General features: G+C 38.0%; 2 protein-coding genes and 1 pseudogene across 4 annotated transcripts; 2 read left to right on the forward strand and 1 right to left on the reverse strand.

Annotated features, from left to right (window-relative positions):
• Positions 1-380: 380 nt before the first annotated feature.
• On the forward strand, positions 381-2,614 carry LOC122067316 (scopoletin 8-hydroxylase-like). Its single transcript, XM_042631146.1, has 3 exons — positions 381-940; positions 1,539-1,884; positions 1,971-2,614. The coding sequence occupies exons 1-3, from the start codon at positions 441-443 to the stop codon at positions 2,223-2,225; spliced, it is 1,101 nt and encodes a 366-aa protein (XP_042487080.1). The 5' UTR covers positions 381-440; the 3' UTR covers positions 2,226-2,614.
• Positions 2,615-6,532: 3,918 nt separating this feature from the next.
• LOC122067313 lies at positions 6,533-10,774 on the forward strand. Of its 3 annotated transcripts, none has more exons than XM_042631144.1 (5): positions 6,533-6,821; positions 6,881-7,004; positions 7,914-8,016; positions 9,483-9,673; positions 10,437-10,774. In XM_042631144.1, the coding sequence occupies exons 2-5, from the start codon at positions 6,918-6,920 to the stop codon at positions 10,482-10,484; spliced, it is 429 nt and encodes a 142-aa protein (XP_042487078.1). In that variant the 5' UTR covers positions 6,533-6,821; positions 6,881-6,917; the 3' UTR covers positions 10,485-10,774. The 3 variants fall into 3 exon arrangements, with proteins under 3 accessions (XP_042487078.1, XP_042487079.1, XP_042487077.1); XM_042631145.1 differs by having other exon boundaries at positions 6,533-6,795; XM_042631143.1 differs by having other exon boundaries at positions 6,533-7,004.
• A 2,486-nt stretch (positions 10,775-13,260) lies between these two features.
• LOC122067315 lies at positions 13,261-15,160 on the reverse strand (annotated as a pseudogene).
• Positions 15,161-15,370: the final 210 nt, after the last annotated feature.

Consider the following 15,370-nt stretch of genomic DNA (forward strand, 5'->3'; position numbering starts at 1 on the left):
GTAGTTTTTGCTCTCCAGATCTCACACATGCGAGAGCCTTGTGCACCGAATACATCCCCTTTTCCCTTCTAAATTCCATTTCATTGGCTACCAATAATATTACAGCTATACATGCCGGACAGCAGCCAAATTTTGCCTGGGATCTTCACTTGCCTTGTATAGTTAGACTATAGTTTTTTTTTTCCCCCCTTGTGCATAGGGCTGTCAAACCTGCCCGTCCCAAAGATTACACATGGGCGGCGGAGGGAACCATCCACCCTCTACTTAAACGTCTCACCCAAAAGTCAGAAAGGTCTTCTAAATTCTAATCCCATGACTTTTAGGAAGCACAATGGAATTAAATATCCAACTTAGAGACTCTATAAATGAAGAAACTTTGAAGGCCTCTTCACCCCAACCACCACCGTCACCTTCTACAGCTTTAGAGCTTTCCAACTCAAATGGCACCAACCTTTGCCGACGGTAACTCTCTGTTTGACTTTGTAGTCCGGCAGGGTAACGGCGTCAAGGGTCTCGTCGATTCTGGCTTGCCGACGGTGCCTAACGAATACATCCAACCTCTAGAAGAAAGAATCAGTAAGCAAGATGTAAGAAAACATCTAGAGCAACCCATTGACCTTTCGGAGCTTGATGGACCTAACCATGGAAAAATTGTTAAGGCTCTCACAAGGGCAGCAGAAACTATTGGGTTCTTTCAAGTGGTGAATCATGGTGTGCCAGTTGAAGTGCTGGAGCGTCTCAAAGTTGCAGCTCACCGGTTCTTTAATCAACCACCGGAGAAGAAAGCAGTTTATCTGAAGGGGGTGAGCCCTACCCCCTTTGTGACTTATGGTACTAGCTATGTGCCAGAGAAGGAGAAGGTTTTGATGTGGAAGGATACTTTGAGCATGGTTTATACCTGTGATGATGATGCTATGAAATACTGGCCAGAAGAAGTCAGGTTAGTCTTCCACCATAAGGTTATATCTAGGCAGGTTATTATACATCCATGCTAGGATAAGAATTCAAGGGGGAGAAAAGGAAGGGGGGGGGGTGTTTGATTCATCCTGAAGCCCAACTGATCTAGCCCAAAAATGGACACATTTATTAAGGTTCAAAGACCCCGTCCTAATAAGGGAAAATTAGGTCGAACTAGAAATGCACACTTCAATGGTTCAATTTCTACGTTGGGTGTTTTTGAGAAATCTCCTTTATAATCTTTTTCCAATATAATGGATTACTTTCTTCTTTGCCTGAGGACATCGCACATTACATCGGTTTGTGAACCTCGTTAAATCTATCTTGCGTTAATCTGTTTTTCTTTCCTTTATGTTTTCTTTTGTGTTTGTTCTAACCCTATCTTGCATGGTGCAAAAAGATAATTTTCTTACATATAAGACAACACTGTTAGTCAATGATGCTGACATTTTGACTACCAAAATACCCCTTGGTATACTATGGAGATTTGAACTGTGTGTCCATTGTGGTGCCAAGCTTAGGTGTAATCTCTCATGAGTTTTCATCATCATTATCTTGAAACGAAAGTATTTGAATGCCAGGGAAGATGAACTTTGTTTTCTAAAGACATCACCGGATATGGTGAGAAAGATAATGGGGGTGTTATTTGAGAGCCTTGGAGTGAAGTTGGATGACCCCATGGCTGATGCATATTTTGGTGCAAGAATGTGTAACATGAACTTCTACCCACAATGTCCCAATCCAGACCTAGCTGTAGGAGCCGTTCGGCATTCTGACATTGGAACCCTAACGGTGTTGCTACAAGACGGGATTGGCGGTTTGCATGTTAAGATGGAAGATGAAAGAGATGCCGAAAATAAGGGAGAGTGGGTAGAGATTCCTCCAGTCCCAGGAGCTCTGGTGATCAATATTGGGGATATCCTACAGGTATGTAATAACCATAAGTGTTCTAAAACTCAAAACTTGGTAAATCTTTGTTAATCTCATTTCCTTCTCCTTCTTTGGTGTGCAAGATATTGAGCAATGGAAGATACAAGAGTGCAGAACACCGGGTTCGAACTACTAGCATGCAATCGAGAGTTTCATGCCCTTTATTTTATAGCCCTCAACTGGCAACCAAGATTACACCATTGCCTCATGTGGTTGAGAAGGATGGGAGGGCTCATTACAATGAGGTCTCTTTTCAAGATTACATTAGCAACTTTGTAGGCAAGGCTCATGTAGGGAAGAAGTCTCTTGATTTTGTTAAGATCACTGTCTCTCCTTAATTCAAAATGACTTGAACATACATCAGTTTGGCATTCACTTTTCCAATGACTTTTATCTCCTTTTTCTTTTTCACTTTTTCCCTGTGTAATAATTTGGCTCATTTTGCCTTTCTTTATGGCAATGGAATATGTCTTAGTAAATATAGAACTCTCTCTCTCTCTCTCTCTCTCTCTCTCATATAACTAAAAGGGTTCTGGTGGAACATGTATTAGAGGGGCAGAAAGTATAATGGGTAGAGATTTTACAAATTGGAGAAGGGTTACCTACTATGCACACTGGAGGGGTGGCTTATATCAAAGAACACAAGAAGTGTACAGGGAAGGTGAAATGTTATTGACCTTATGACAAAGGGATGATCGGAATGTTAATGTCATACAATCTATTATTTTCTTCACATCTGACACAAGCTTTATGTAAGATTCCTCTTAGTTCTCATAATCATTAATCATAATGATGTATGGGTTCCTTATAGTAAAACAGGGTCATTTAATACTCAGTGGCGGCAAAAGCTTTATTTAAGATTCCTCTTAGTGCTCATAAACATTAATTATAAGGCTGTATGGATTTTTCCTTATAGTAAAACAGGGCCATTTAATACTAAGATTGTGTTTAGATTGCTGTGGCAAAATACTTTAGGTAGTGTGCATGATAATAGAGTTAGGAAGGTTTGGAAATTCATTTGGCACTTAAAAATCCACCTTAAGTTTTGTATATTTTTGTGGTAAGTTTCTATTTTTTTTTTTTCGATAAAGCATGACTAGTCCCGGGGTTAATGAGAATCATTCAAATTTCACCGAAAAATAGCCAAGAGCACTAAACACCCCATGTAAGTGGCACGAAGAAGATAAGAGGAGTTGAACTCAAAACCATATGCTTCCTGAGACGAAAGTCCCTTGCCAACTCCACTACTACACTTCTGTGGTAAGTGCTTATTAATGATGTTGGTACTAAGAATAAATTAAGGTCTTTCTTACATGTTCACCCTTATACCTTTGTCTTTGCTCCAAGGGAATTGAAAGCCAATGGCATTTGTTCCTTTCTTATAGCTTTACTAAAAGAATTTTTGTTGTGCTTGGCCATTAGGTTCATGATCTCTCATTTTCTGTTTTTTTCATATGACCAAGAACTGTTTCATCTTAAGGGTTGCATATAAAAATATAGAAACGCAACCCTAAAAATGGTGCAGAAAGTAATGGAAGAACAAGAACAAGCAATACATACAAATTTCTGAGAATTGCCTCTGTCCTCGGTGAGATGGGATCCTGCGTCACTATCATTGGAGAATAGAGTTACAACGCTCATTTTCAAAGCTCTCGGAATTGCTTTTAGAGAAAGTAAACCTTGTTACAAATATATAGTGCAAAACCAAAATACTAGAAAGTATAAAATTGCCCTCAATTTGAGGGACCACCGTTCTGTTGGGAGGCCTGCACCAACACTCCCTAGATTAAACTGCAACAAAATACAAGATATAAAAATAGCCAAATGTTAGCACTCTTTTTCCTCAAAACAAAGCATAGCCCAAAAATAGATCTAACACTAACCAGCTAAACTAGTCCCTGATGGTACTGGGGATCATATGAATCAACATCAAGATATGATTTAGGTTTTGGTTTATGCTCCATAGTGTCAACCAACCAGGAGTAAAAAGGTCACTGGGAGTGCTCTGTCAGAATATTTCTATCAGAAGTGAGCAGAACCCCAAGTTATGTTCTAACATAATTAGTTACCAATGCCTGCAAAAAGCTTTCATATGTGTCTTGACAATTTTTAAGACCACAACAGATATATCTAATTTTCTACAATCATATTTTCAAAAACATGAATTATTAAATAGATTCAGAGCTTCACTCATGTGGAACCTAAGGTCAGCAGTACAAGAAGGCTTTGTTGGGTGGGTTTTCCAGGAAACCATTGCCCAAAAAATTAAAAAGAACTCAAGTTGGGATCACATACTTGATCAGCCATGCCCAGAATATAACACTGATGATGCAATAAACCACTGCTTGTATTAACCTTTCTATGTTATTTTTCTTGTCTTTGTATCAATTGAGATTCCCTTTATGTCTTTCATTTTCACCAAAGCAAACCTCTCCTTGAAAAGACAAAGAAAGAAAATATAAGGGGCCACATTCAAAGCTGTTTAATCCTTGAATTTTATCATTTCCTAATGATCTTTTAAGATATTTGATCAAACATCATCATCATTGCTGTTGTTTTGAGATTTCAATCATAGTTGTCATGGTGTCAAGGAAACTCAAGGAGTTCAAAGGGATCCAAATGCAAGTCTACCAAAGAGCTAGCCTAGATGTCTAGGCAACGCCTTGACAACTATGATTTCAACATAGCTAAATAAACTGATCATATCTTACAAATCAATTTAGGTTTAAGAAGATACCGAATCGAAACCATTTACCATTTATTATTTATGAGGGAACAGAACCACACTGTGGAAAAACAATCTGATTATGGTTTTGTAGGTTATTTTCCCATCCGGTTTGATTTGGCTCAGAGCCGCAAAACCATCGATTAATTGGCGCCAATGGTGTTAGCTAGTGTTAGTGTGTTAAGTGTAATATGTATCGGATCCTTTTTTGCAATCAGTTGCCAAAATATTGGGATACATGGATTTGATGAAACTTATTTTTCTGAACTGCTAATTTTTGTTTGTAAGTCAATTGATGTTCTTATTAATAGCCTTGATCTCCAAAACAGTCATTCAGAACGAAAAAATCACATGTAAATCGAATGTGAACCAAATTGAATACGTTACAATTTGAATTTATAAACCATCTTTCAAAATCAACACTATAAAATTATTTGTAAATCGATTGTGAACCAGATAACAAAAGCAGATATTACAAACCAATAAAATCAAAATCGGATAAAAAAGATACTGATTTCAACTTATTACCATCTGATGAGGTTTTAAATTCACTTTATCAAAATGTAAATCGAACCAAATAACCAAAATTGCACCGTTTGACACTCCTAAAGTAGCAGTTTGGTGTTTAGAAATATTTTAGGCTCACAAAAAAAGCTTCAGATAAATTGAAGCCCATCAAACAGTGGGCTAAGAACTCATTTATCCTTCAAGCGGGTACAAGATTTCGTTTTTGAGCACAAGCCCATTCCCTAAAAAGAAAAGAAAAAGCACAAGCCCATTTATCTGGTACGCCCATGCTCTTAGATATCGGTATTGGGGACTTAGATGTGTCGTATCGGTATTGAACCGGAGACCGTATCAATCGGTTTTAACCAAGAAACTGATACCGTGCATTTTTTTACAATATTTAACCATTGTGACTATAACCAGAAACCCTAGTGAGCCTAGTGAGAGAAAGAGAGACCAAATTATGCAAAGTCCTTTTTACTGGGGTGAAAGGTTCACATGGAAATTTTTGTTAGGAAAAATATTACCAAGAATCTTCTTTTCACATACCTTAAAACACACACTATTTAAATAAAGTTGTATCATGAACAAAAAATGAGAAGACTTCTAGGGATTAAAATCCTATCCATACTGTGGTTTGGAAATCTCCACATGCATTGAGATCCCAATGAATAAAGTCATGAACAAACTAACCCACAATAATAGTTCACTCAGCCTTAACTACTCCCACAATAGGTGGGTTAGATCTAGGGGTGTCAATTCTTGGCCCGACCCGACTAAACCGATCGGGACCGATCGTTTATAGACCGACCCAACCCGGACCGTTTATTAAACGTGTCGGGCTTGAGCCCGGCCCGTTTATAAATGGTCGGTCTTGGTTTTGCTACTTGGACCGTCAGGAACCCGACCGAGACCGGCCTATTGTGCACCGACTTGGCCCGACCTTTTAATGATTGTAGAATACCTATTTTACCCCCCAAACTAGAGAATAAAAACTAAAAAGTAAAGACATGTTCACATTTTAAATAATGGTTATATTTGGTATCATTTATTGATTTATTATCATTTTTTTGGGCTTGCATGAGTGGGCCGGAATATAATAGCACATTTTAAAGAGGGACCGTTTAAAAACCGGTTAAAGCCCATTTAACATTAAACATGTCCGTAGCCCGGTTAAGGCCCGACTAAAGCCCGATTAAGGTAGCCCGATTATAGCCCGAGACCGACGACCGAATATAAAGTGTATCATGCCCTCAATAACTAAGCCCGATTAGTTAAATAGGCGGATACGGTGTAGCCTTTGAAAGTCTTTAAGCCCGATTAAGCTCGATCAAAACTGAACCGACCCAACTGGTTGACACCCCTAGTTAGATCTATCTCTCTAAATGGACTGAATCACAACAGGTCCAACAATTCACCCACATTAATGTATCGCAAGTTAGTATATCGCACAAAACCCAACCATTCTTTCTTGGCATATGGATGCGCCAAATCAATGAGAACCGCTTCAGGGTGTTTGGTTTTTATTCAACCCTCCTTATGAGAAAAAAAAAAAAGGTTTTTATTCAACCCTAGAGATCGAGGGACGCAAACAACTATAACCCTCTGAAAGGGGCTCACGACCTACTTTTCCTTTATCTGCCCTTCTTCGTTTTTTGTTTGAGTGTGTGTGGGCGGTAGGAATGATTGGATGATCAATCGGGTTTGTTCAAATTTGATTGCTGGCGAGAAATTTTTCTAATTTTAGTTCCAAATAGGCAGATTTGGAACTGCAACAGGGTCATTGAAAGGAAGATAGATGTCTGAACAGGATAATGATGAAATTTTTGGAAATAACAGCCCAGACGATACCTGCTGGCTTTATTCCCTATCTGATTCCGAGCTCGTACGTGGAAATTTCCTCCATTTTCTTTCTGTGAATATGCATTTTGCTTCTTTTTGTTGTTGGATATTTGTAGTTGGGATTTTCCTTGTAATATTGGGACATCTGTCTTTCCCTCTACCCCTGATGGAATATATATTTAATTTGAGATTCTCTGGATGTACTGTTAGGGACTGAACTGTTTTTTCATCATATTGAACGTGCAATACTCTAAATATGCTGTTACAAATGACAATTAGCTTATTTCTTCTTCTAGTGAAGTTGGAATACTAAAATTGCAGTGAAGGGTGACAAGGAGCTGGAATAGTTCTTCATACGGTCTATAACATAACTTGAACGCGAATGATCTGCTTTTGTGGGCAATGGGCCCAAGGGAAATTGATAGGGTTAATAATTTTGAATTTTTCGAATACTTGTTTAATTCAATAGATCACTCAATAAAGAAGAGGGATAAGCATAGATTGAACAATTTAGGTCGAGCGCTTAAGTTAATAATTTGATACTTAAGGTACCAACAGCAAAAAATTAAGATATGAACAGAGAAATTGAAGGAAATTAACCAACTGAGCTCTTCATCGGGTTGAAACTCAAATGTAAGAATTGTTGGGTGAAATAAGGGTGATATTTGCAGGAAAATCCTGTTTATCTCATAATATAGAGGTTGTGGTTTGCATTGGTGACTTTTATACTGCAAAAAGTGTTTGAATAGATTGTCTTTATTTCCTACTAATGAGTAAAAATTAAGCAACCTTTTGGTTATTTCTCATGCCATATACTTCAAATCATGAGCAAAAGTTTTTTATTTTTATTCTGCTCTCTTTCTGATGGGCTTATTTATGTATTCCCTTGATGTTTGATGCTTCACAATGCCTCAAATGGCATTATGACTTACAATAATCAGAATTTTGACAGGACTTTCTGATTAGCTTAAAAATGTTGGCCATTCATCGTGCAAAAGTTATTGGGCATGAAGATCTAGCTGATAAATTTGATCTCAAAATGCTTAGGGCCCTTGGTATGTGTTATTTCTCATGTCTTTAGTGTCCATTTATCTGAAGCTTTTCTGGTGGGCCTAAAATATTTCTGAAAACAAAACTACTACTTAGTATCTGTTTGTTCAGTATCTTCAGGAACCTAAATTGATTAATGTAATATCAGTTCGTTCAGCGAATCAACTATGATGAAATCCCAGAACAACAGCAGTGATCATGATGTTTAATCAAGTATCTTAAAAGATCTACTAGGAAATGATAAATTCTAGGATTAAACAGATTGTGCAGAGTAGTTTACTGACTCATCTCATATTTGTCCCCAGTAGATTTGAGTTCGGATTCTATTAGACAGGATGTTACTTGTTATGTTGTCCTAGTAAGACCATGTTTATCAATCAGTCCTAAATGTATTCGATCTGAAGATTCACCATTGACCAAAATCTGTCCTAATTGTATGCAGCACCTTGTGTCTTCCTTCTTTGTCTTTTCATTGGTCTGAGCTAGGTGAGTCCTAAAGTGGGGATGGTTTCCGTGTCACATCTTAATTTAATTGTCTTGACTGCACATATTTTAAAGGTTTATGTTGTTCCTGCTGATGTTGAATGATATGGCTCTTAATTGAGAAATCTTTCAATTTGGAAAATCTGCTATAGATCCAAAGAGATAATGAGAAAGTAATACTCATGCAATTTGATGTTTATTCCCTGCATATTCATAGTCTGAGGAACACTTTGTAATGTATGGTTTTTCGTCAACCATTTTATGAGTGATATTCAAGAGTTGAGATCATGTTTGAAAAGTTTGTTGTACATTTACTTCTGATCAATGGTCAGCTATAAATGCTTTGGTACTTATTTCGGTTGGTGTTATTATCAAAAAATGCGAAATCAAGCAAGAATGTGACATACTGGTACACTAAGGTACCTTTACTCTTCATTTTCCCAAGGTTGGGTATGAGTATAAAATATGTGAAAGATCCTCTAAATGATTACCCTTTCTTTTATTTTTATTTTATGGGTTACACAGTTGGAATGTTTGAAGGATCCATCGACAGATATTTGGATAACCTTTTGGGCCCATGTACACTGTCTTTGCTTTCAAATAAGTTATGTATTTTGTCTTAAAAGAACTGAAGTTTAACTAAACTTTGTGAGATTTCTTTTGCTAAGCTATTTTTTCTCAACTTTTTCATTGCTGAGTACTCAATTTTTTTTCTCATTACTGAAATTCTTCATGAGTTTATCTATCGTAGGAGTATGGTTTTTAAATCTTCTATGTTGCAATTATGACATAATATATGTTATGAAGACGCTTCAAATTATCTGCTACACCTGTGTCATACCCCTGTGCAACATTTCTTAAGAGTAAGTGAGAATGCTGGAATGGGATCTTTGCTGCACCCAAGTTGTATACTTTGCCATGCCCGAGTGTCATAGCATCTACCTATGTGCATTTATTGTCTGCTTTTCATCTTTTGGCATTTTTACAGGACTCGTTTTGACGGAGTATCTAAATGGATGTTGTGAGAATACATCAGCTATTTCGTTCCTGATAGACTCTTCAACATTATTAGATGGCTCCAATTTATTAATGAATCTCAAGGACAGCTTTGCTTCTGTGAAAAGTGAAGACATAAGGGAATTAATTGATACACAGTCAAAAAAAAAGAACAGTAGAAAGGTTTGTACAAGCAGTGGTTTGTTGCATCATCTGTGTTATTTTCTGGGCATTTCTGATCAGGCAAGTGATCCCTGCTTGAGTTCTAATTCATTTTTGGGTGATGGTTTCATGGAAAGCCCACCAAACAAAGCTTTCTTGTACTGCTCTAACTCTACAACATGCTAAAATGGGGACCTGAGCGAAGCTCTAATCTATTAAATAGTTCATTTTTTTAGAAGTATGGATGTAAAAAATCAGACATCTGAAAGCATGAGGAAAATGGAATACATGGTGGTAAATGGCAAGTTTTATCTGAAATTTTTTAAAAGGTGATGTTGTCTAAAGAACCTTTTTGCCTTCAGTTTTTATGTTTTTTCATCGGGGGATTGGGAAGTTGTGGTGGTTATATGGTGCACATACACCAAGCCTTAACATGCTGTCATGCTAGTAGTCTTTAACTTTTTCAGACACATTTGGATTTTTGGCAGGTAATGGTAACTGTGCATGTTCGAACATAACTTGGGGTACCAAAAAAAAAGAATTTCTGCTCACTTCTGATATTATTATTCTGACAAAACATTCCAAATGACTTTTTTTCCTCCTGGCTTGTTACACTAAACTTCATAAACCAAAACCAAAATCATATCTTGATGCTGTTTCATATGTCTTATCGGGGACTGGTCTAGTGTTAGTGCTAGTTCTATGGGCTTTCTGAGAAAATGGTTTTTTATTTATTTATTTTTTTTGGGAAAAGGGTGCTAATATCTGGCTATTTTGTGTGCAGAGCTCAAGACGAAACAGTTCTTGGTCGTACGAGGAAATGGAAAACTGAAGGGTCATAACCTTTTAGTCTGCTTAAAATGTTATCATACTGAGATGAATGAGCTCGGGCAGTCATCCTTTTGTTGTTGTGGCAAGATGCAATGGTACGTTGGAGTAGCATCTTGGTCTGTTGGAACAGAAAATCTCACATAGGATAAGGGATATTTGAAGCCATTTGTCATCTTCAATGCATCCATTCCAGTTGGTTGGATGGGTGGTCATTTTGCTGTCTGCTAATGTTTTATTGCATTGCTCTTGGATCAGCAAAGTTATGAAGGCATGCTTACTTGCTTGACTGTCCATCCTTGTTCCTTTGCTTGCTGCATCCCTTGAAGTAATCTCCGAATCTCTGACTCCTGTGGTGCCTCTACAAAACCATTATTCGTTGAAGAAATTCATTAGAACTAATGCCCATCCAAACATGCCCATAGAAGGGTCATAGTTACCATCACACATAAGAACATGGTCATCCCTTGTGATAATCTCTAATAATCCTCACAAGACAGAACAAAACTTGGATTGGGACAATCAGTGACATCAGTCAAGGAGGATAATAAGTTCAACTCATGAGACCACTAATAGATTAATTGCACAATTTGGGTAGGACTGGGCTTTACATGTTTGAATAAAATCACATTTCTAAGCATCCAAATGAAGAAAAAAATGATAGCAAGGACATGGGGAAGGCCTTGTTTTCAGATTTCAATAATGAAGGAGTGGAAATTAGGGATTCCACCAATTCATAAATTGAAGTAGCAGAGAAAGTCTCAGCCCTTAAACCTAATGACCTAGCACCATAAGTTCTTCTAGCAAAGCTACAAGGAAGGCACAAATGTCTATGGATTCAATTTCCTTAGAGAAAGGACAACAGTAGGGATCATATGAAGTTTTCTTTGAGCACTTACCATGGAGATATACAAAACTTTGGGTGGATTTTTAACTGTCAAATGAAGTTCCAGGGACAAATCCATTCATCATTATGATTATGAGCACTAAGATGATTCTCACATATAGCTTGTGCCACCTCTGATGAGAAAATAGATTGTATGACATTAACATTCCACTGTCCTGTGTCACAAGGTCACTAACATTTCACTGTCCCTCTGCCACCCCTTGATGAAAATTGTTATAATACAGATGAAATCATTAGATTTAAGTGTGAATATGGAGAACCAACACAACCAATCTATAATATGTTCCAGTAGGATTTTCTAGAGAGAGAGAGAGAGAATTCTTTTGAGTAGTTTTATATTTACAAAAATCTATTCCATTGCCATAATCTAAAGGCAAAATGATCACAGGCCACTGTATTACACAGGAGAAAAGGAAAAAAGTAAAAGGAGGTAAAGTCAATTGGAAAAAGCGGAACGGAAATCCAAACAGATTTAAGTTTTGAGGCAATTTAAATTAGGGAGAGAGTGATCTTAGCCAAATCAAGAAACATCTTCCCTACATGATCCTTCCTGATAAAGTTGCTCATGTAATCTTTGAAACAAGGCCTCATTGTAATGAGTCATTCCATCCTTCTCAAACCACCTGAGGAAAGGGTGCAATCTTTGTTGTCAGCTGGGGGCCAAAATACATAGGGCAAGAAACTCTGGAGTGTGTGCCAGTAATTCGAACTCGGTGTTCTGCACTCTTGTATCTTCCATTGTTCAGTATCTTCTAGCACATCAGCATACTGAGAGTAGAGCATGTAATGGGGCGGCTCACAACTTAATTGATCGAGTCAAGTCGATTACTTAGCTATGTTGAATCATGCAAATTATTACAAGTTGACTCGGACTTGGCCAGTCTACTCAACTTACAAGTTGTTGTTGCCATAATTGACTTGTAATTTATTTGAAACCCTAATTGATCCATCTTAATCAAAATTTCAGAGACTAAATCTCGTAAACCTTTACTAAATGTCTATCCAGTCTCGCAAAAAAGTTCTTCCACCCCAAAACTCAAGGACCCAGTATATTTTTTATGAATAATAATAGTAGTTGATTATCTTATTGACTCGGTGAGTCAAGTGCTGGTTTGACTCAATTGCATTTCAAGTTTTTGCCAAGTTCCAAGTTTTAGAGCACTTTATAATTACATACATACCTGCAGCCAATCCCTAACATTGATCACCAGAGCTCCTGAGATTAGAGGAATCTCTACCCACTCTCTCTTATTTTCGTCATCTCTTCCTGCATCAAACTTCTTAGGGTCACTGCACTAGAGTTTTCGTCTCGGACTGACCTGGTTCTATGTAAACAATATCACAGTGACCCCAGGATTAGTCGGGTCAAAGATCCGGACATCCTGGATATCAAAAATGCAAACCGCCAATACCGTCTTGCAGTAACACCATTAGGGTGTCAATGTCAGCATGCCGACCACGCCTACAGTTAGGTCTGGATTAATTTGGACATGGTGGGTTGAAGTTCATTGTTACACATTCTTGCACCAATGTTATGCATCAGCCATGGGGTCATCCAGCTTAATCCAAGGCTCTCAAATAACACCCCCTTTATCTTTCTCCCCATCTATGGTGATATCCTTAGGTAACAGAGTTCAACTTCCCTGGCATTCAATTATAATGATGATAAAAGGCATGAAAGATAAAAATAAATAGATTGTTATGGGTTTTGGTTGAACCACTGTTGGTTACACCAAACTTCGCACCATAATGGACACAACTCAAATCTAAAATTGGGTAGATTGAAAACTGTGACTGAATTTGAACCAGGTTAGGATCTCCAGAACATTGTGAAGATCATTTAAAACCGGTCCAGAGATTGAACATTGAAGTGTTCAATCCCAGTTTGTCTCCTCTATTGGGAAGTGTTCAATTATCTTTAGTTGCTATACAAAAATTTTGTCAGCACCCAAATTTAGATAAATAGGCCTTTATTGGAGAACGAAGGAGGAAGGAGAATCTCCGCCGCTATTTTTTCTGCACAAACGAAGATGGATCGCACTGCTTCCTCAATTGGAGAACGAAGGAGGAAGGGGCTGCCCCTGGATATAGATATCAGCAGGATCGTTCATTAACCATGCTTTCCAGCCTCTCTGCTACCAGAAACTTGTGAAGAAGCTTGTGCAAAAAGTTGCTCAAGTAATCTTGAGCCATTCCATCCTTTTCAACCACTTGAGGCAATGGTGCAATCTTCATTGTCATTTGAGAGAGAAAAAATATATGGCATGAAATTCTCGATTGTGTTCTTGTAGTTCGAACTCCGTGTTCTGCACTCTTGTATTTGCCATTGCTTAGTATCTTGCACACCAAAAGAAGAGAAGGAGAAAAACCCTTAATTAGTGAGAGTAGAGAAAGTAATGAACAATCTGCCCTAGATCTAGAATATTTGTTGTGAATGTTAACAATAGTTAGAATATTTGTTGTGAATGCTAACAATAGTTAACTTTCCCCTTCCACATCTTGTATTAGCGGGAGCCTTGTGCATTGGATTGCTCTATTTTGTTTTATAACAGCTGTTAATTATCTTATTGACTCGTCACATTGACTTAGTCAGTCACATGTCAATTTGACTCAATTGTATTTCAAGTCTTGCTGAGTTTTGAGTTTTAAAGCTCTTATGGTTACATACCTGAAGGCTATCCTCTAACATTGATCAACAGAGCTCCTGGGACTGGTAGAATTTGTACCCACTCTCTCTCATTTTCGGCATCTCTTCCATCTTCCATTTTAACATACAAACCACCAATCTTATCTTGTAGCAACACTGTGAGAATGCTCATGTCCGAATGCCGGCCAGCGCCTACCGTTAAATCAGGATTGGGACATGGTGGGTAGAAGTTCATGTGACAGAATCTTGCACCAATATATGCATCAGCCATTGGGTCATCAAGCTTCACTCCAAGGCTCTCAAATAACACCCCCACTATCTTTCTCACCATCTCTGATGTTGTCTTTAGGTAGCAGAGTTCAACTTCCCTGGATAATGATGATTAAAGGCAAGAAATGTAAAAATAAATATATTACTTTGGGGTTTGCTTTGTCACGCTCAGCCTAGCTAACACCATAATGGATCCAGTTCAAATCGTTTAAATACAATAGAAAAAGAAAAAGATGGTCCATGCTCAGGCCAAGAAAACTGACCTAAATCAGTTGGGCTTCAGGATGAACCCATCCCTCCCTCCCCTTGAATTCTTATACAAGCTAGGATAATTAATAACCTGCCTAAACTTAAGGTGGAAGACTAACCTGACTTCTTATGGCCAGTATTTCATAGCATCATCCTCAGAGGTATAAACCATGATCAAATAATCTATCCACTTCAAAACCTTATCCTTCTCTGCACGACAGCTAGTACCATAAGTCACAAAGGGGTTAGGGCTCACCCCCTTCAGATACACAGCTTTTTTCTCTGGTGGTTGATTAAAGAACCGGTGAGCTGCATCTTCAAGACCCTCAAGCACTTCTACTGGCACACCATGTTTCACCACTTGGAAGAACCCAATAGTTTCCGCAGCCCTGGTGAGAACCTCAACAATTTTTCCATGGTTAGGGCCATCAAGCTCTGAAAGGTCGATGGGTTGTGCTAGATGTGTTCCTGCATCTTCCTTTCTTATTCTTTCTTCTAGAGGTTGGATGTACTCATTAGGCACTATCTGCACGCCGGAATCAACGAGACCCTTGACGCTGTTACCCCGCCGGATTACAAAGTTAAACAGCGAGTTACCGTCGTCCATTTGAGTTGGAAATTCCTATAATTAAAGGTGTATGTGTGAGTGTGGTGGATGACTGCGTGAAGACTGAAGAGTGCCTTTTTTCTACCCAAAAAAAAAGGACGACCGAAAGAGTGCCTTCATAAGTTATTAATTTATAGGGCCACACAAGGGATCGGTTATTTCTATGTTGAAAGGCAGAAGAAATCATACCTTTTTTTTTTTTTTTTTTTT

Source organism: Macadamia integrifolia, unplaced genomic scaffold (assembly GCF_013358625.1).
Source record: "Macadamia integrifolia cultivar HAES 741 unplaced genomic scaffold, SCU_Mint_v3 scaffold2831, whole genome shotgun sequence".
NCBI lineage: Eukaryota > Viridiplantae > Streptophyta > Magnoliopsida > Proteales > Proteaceae > Macadamia > Macadamia integrifolia.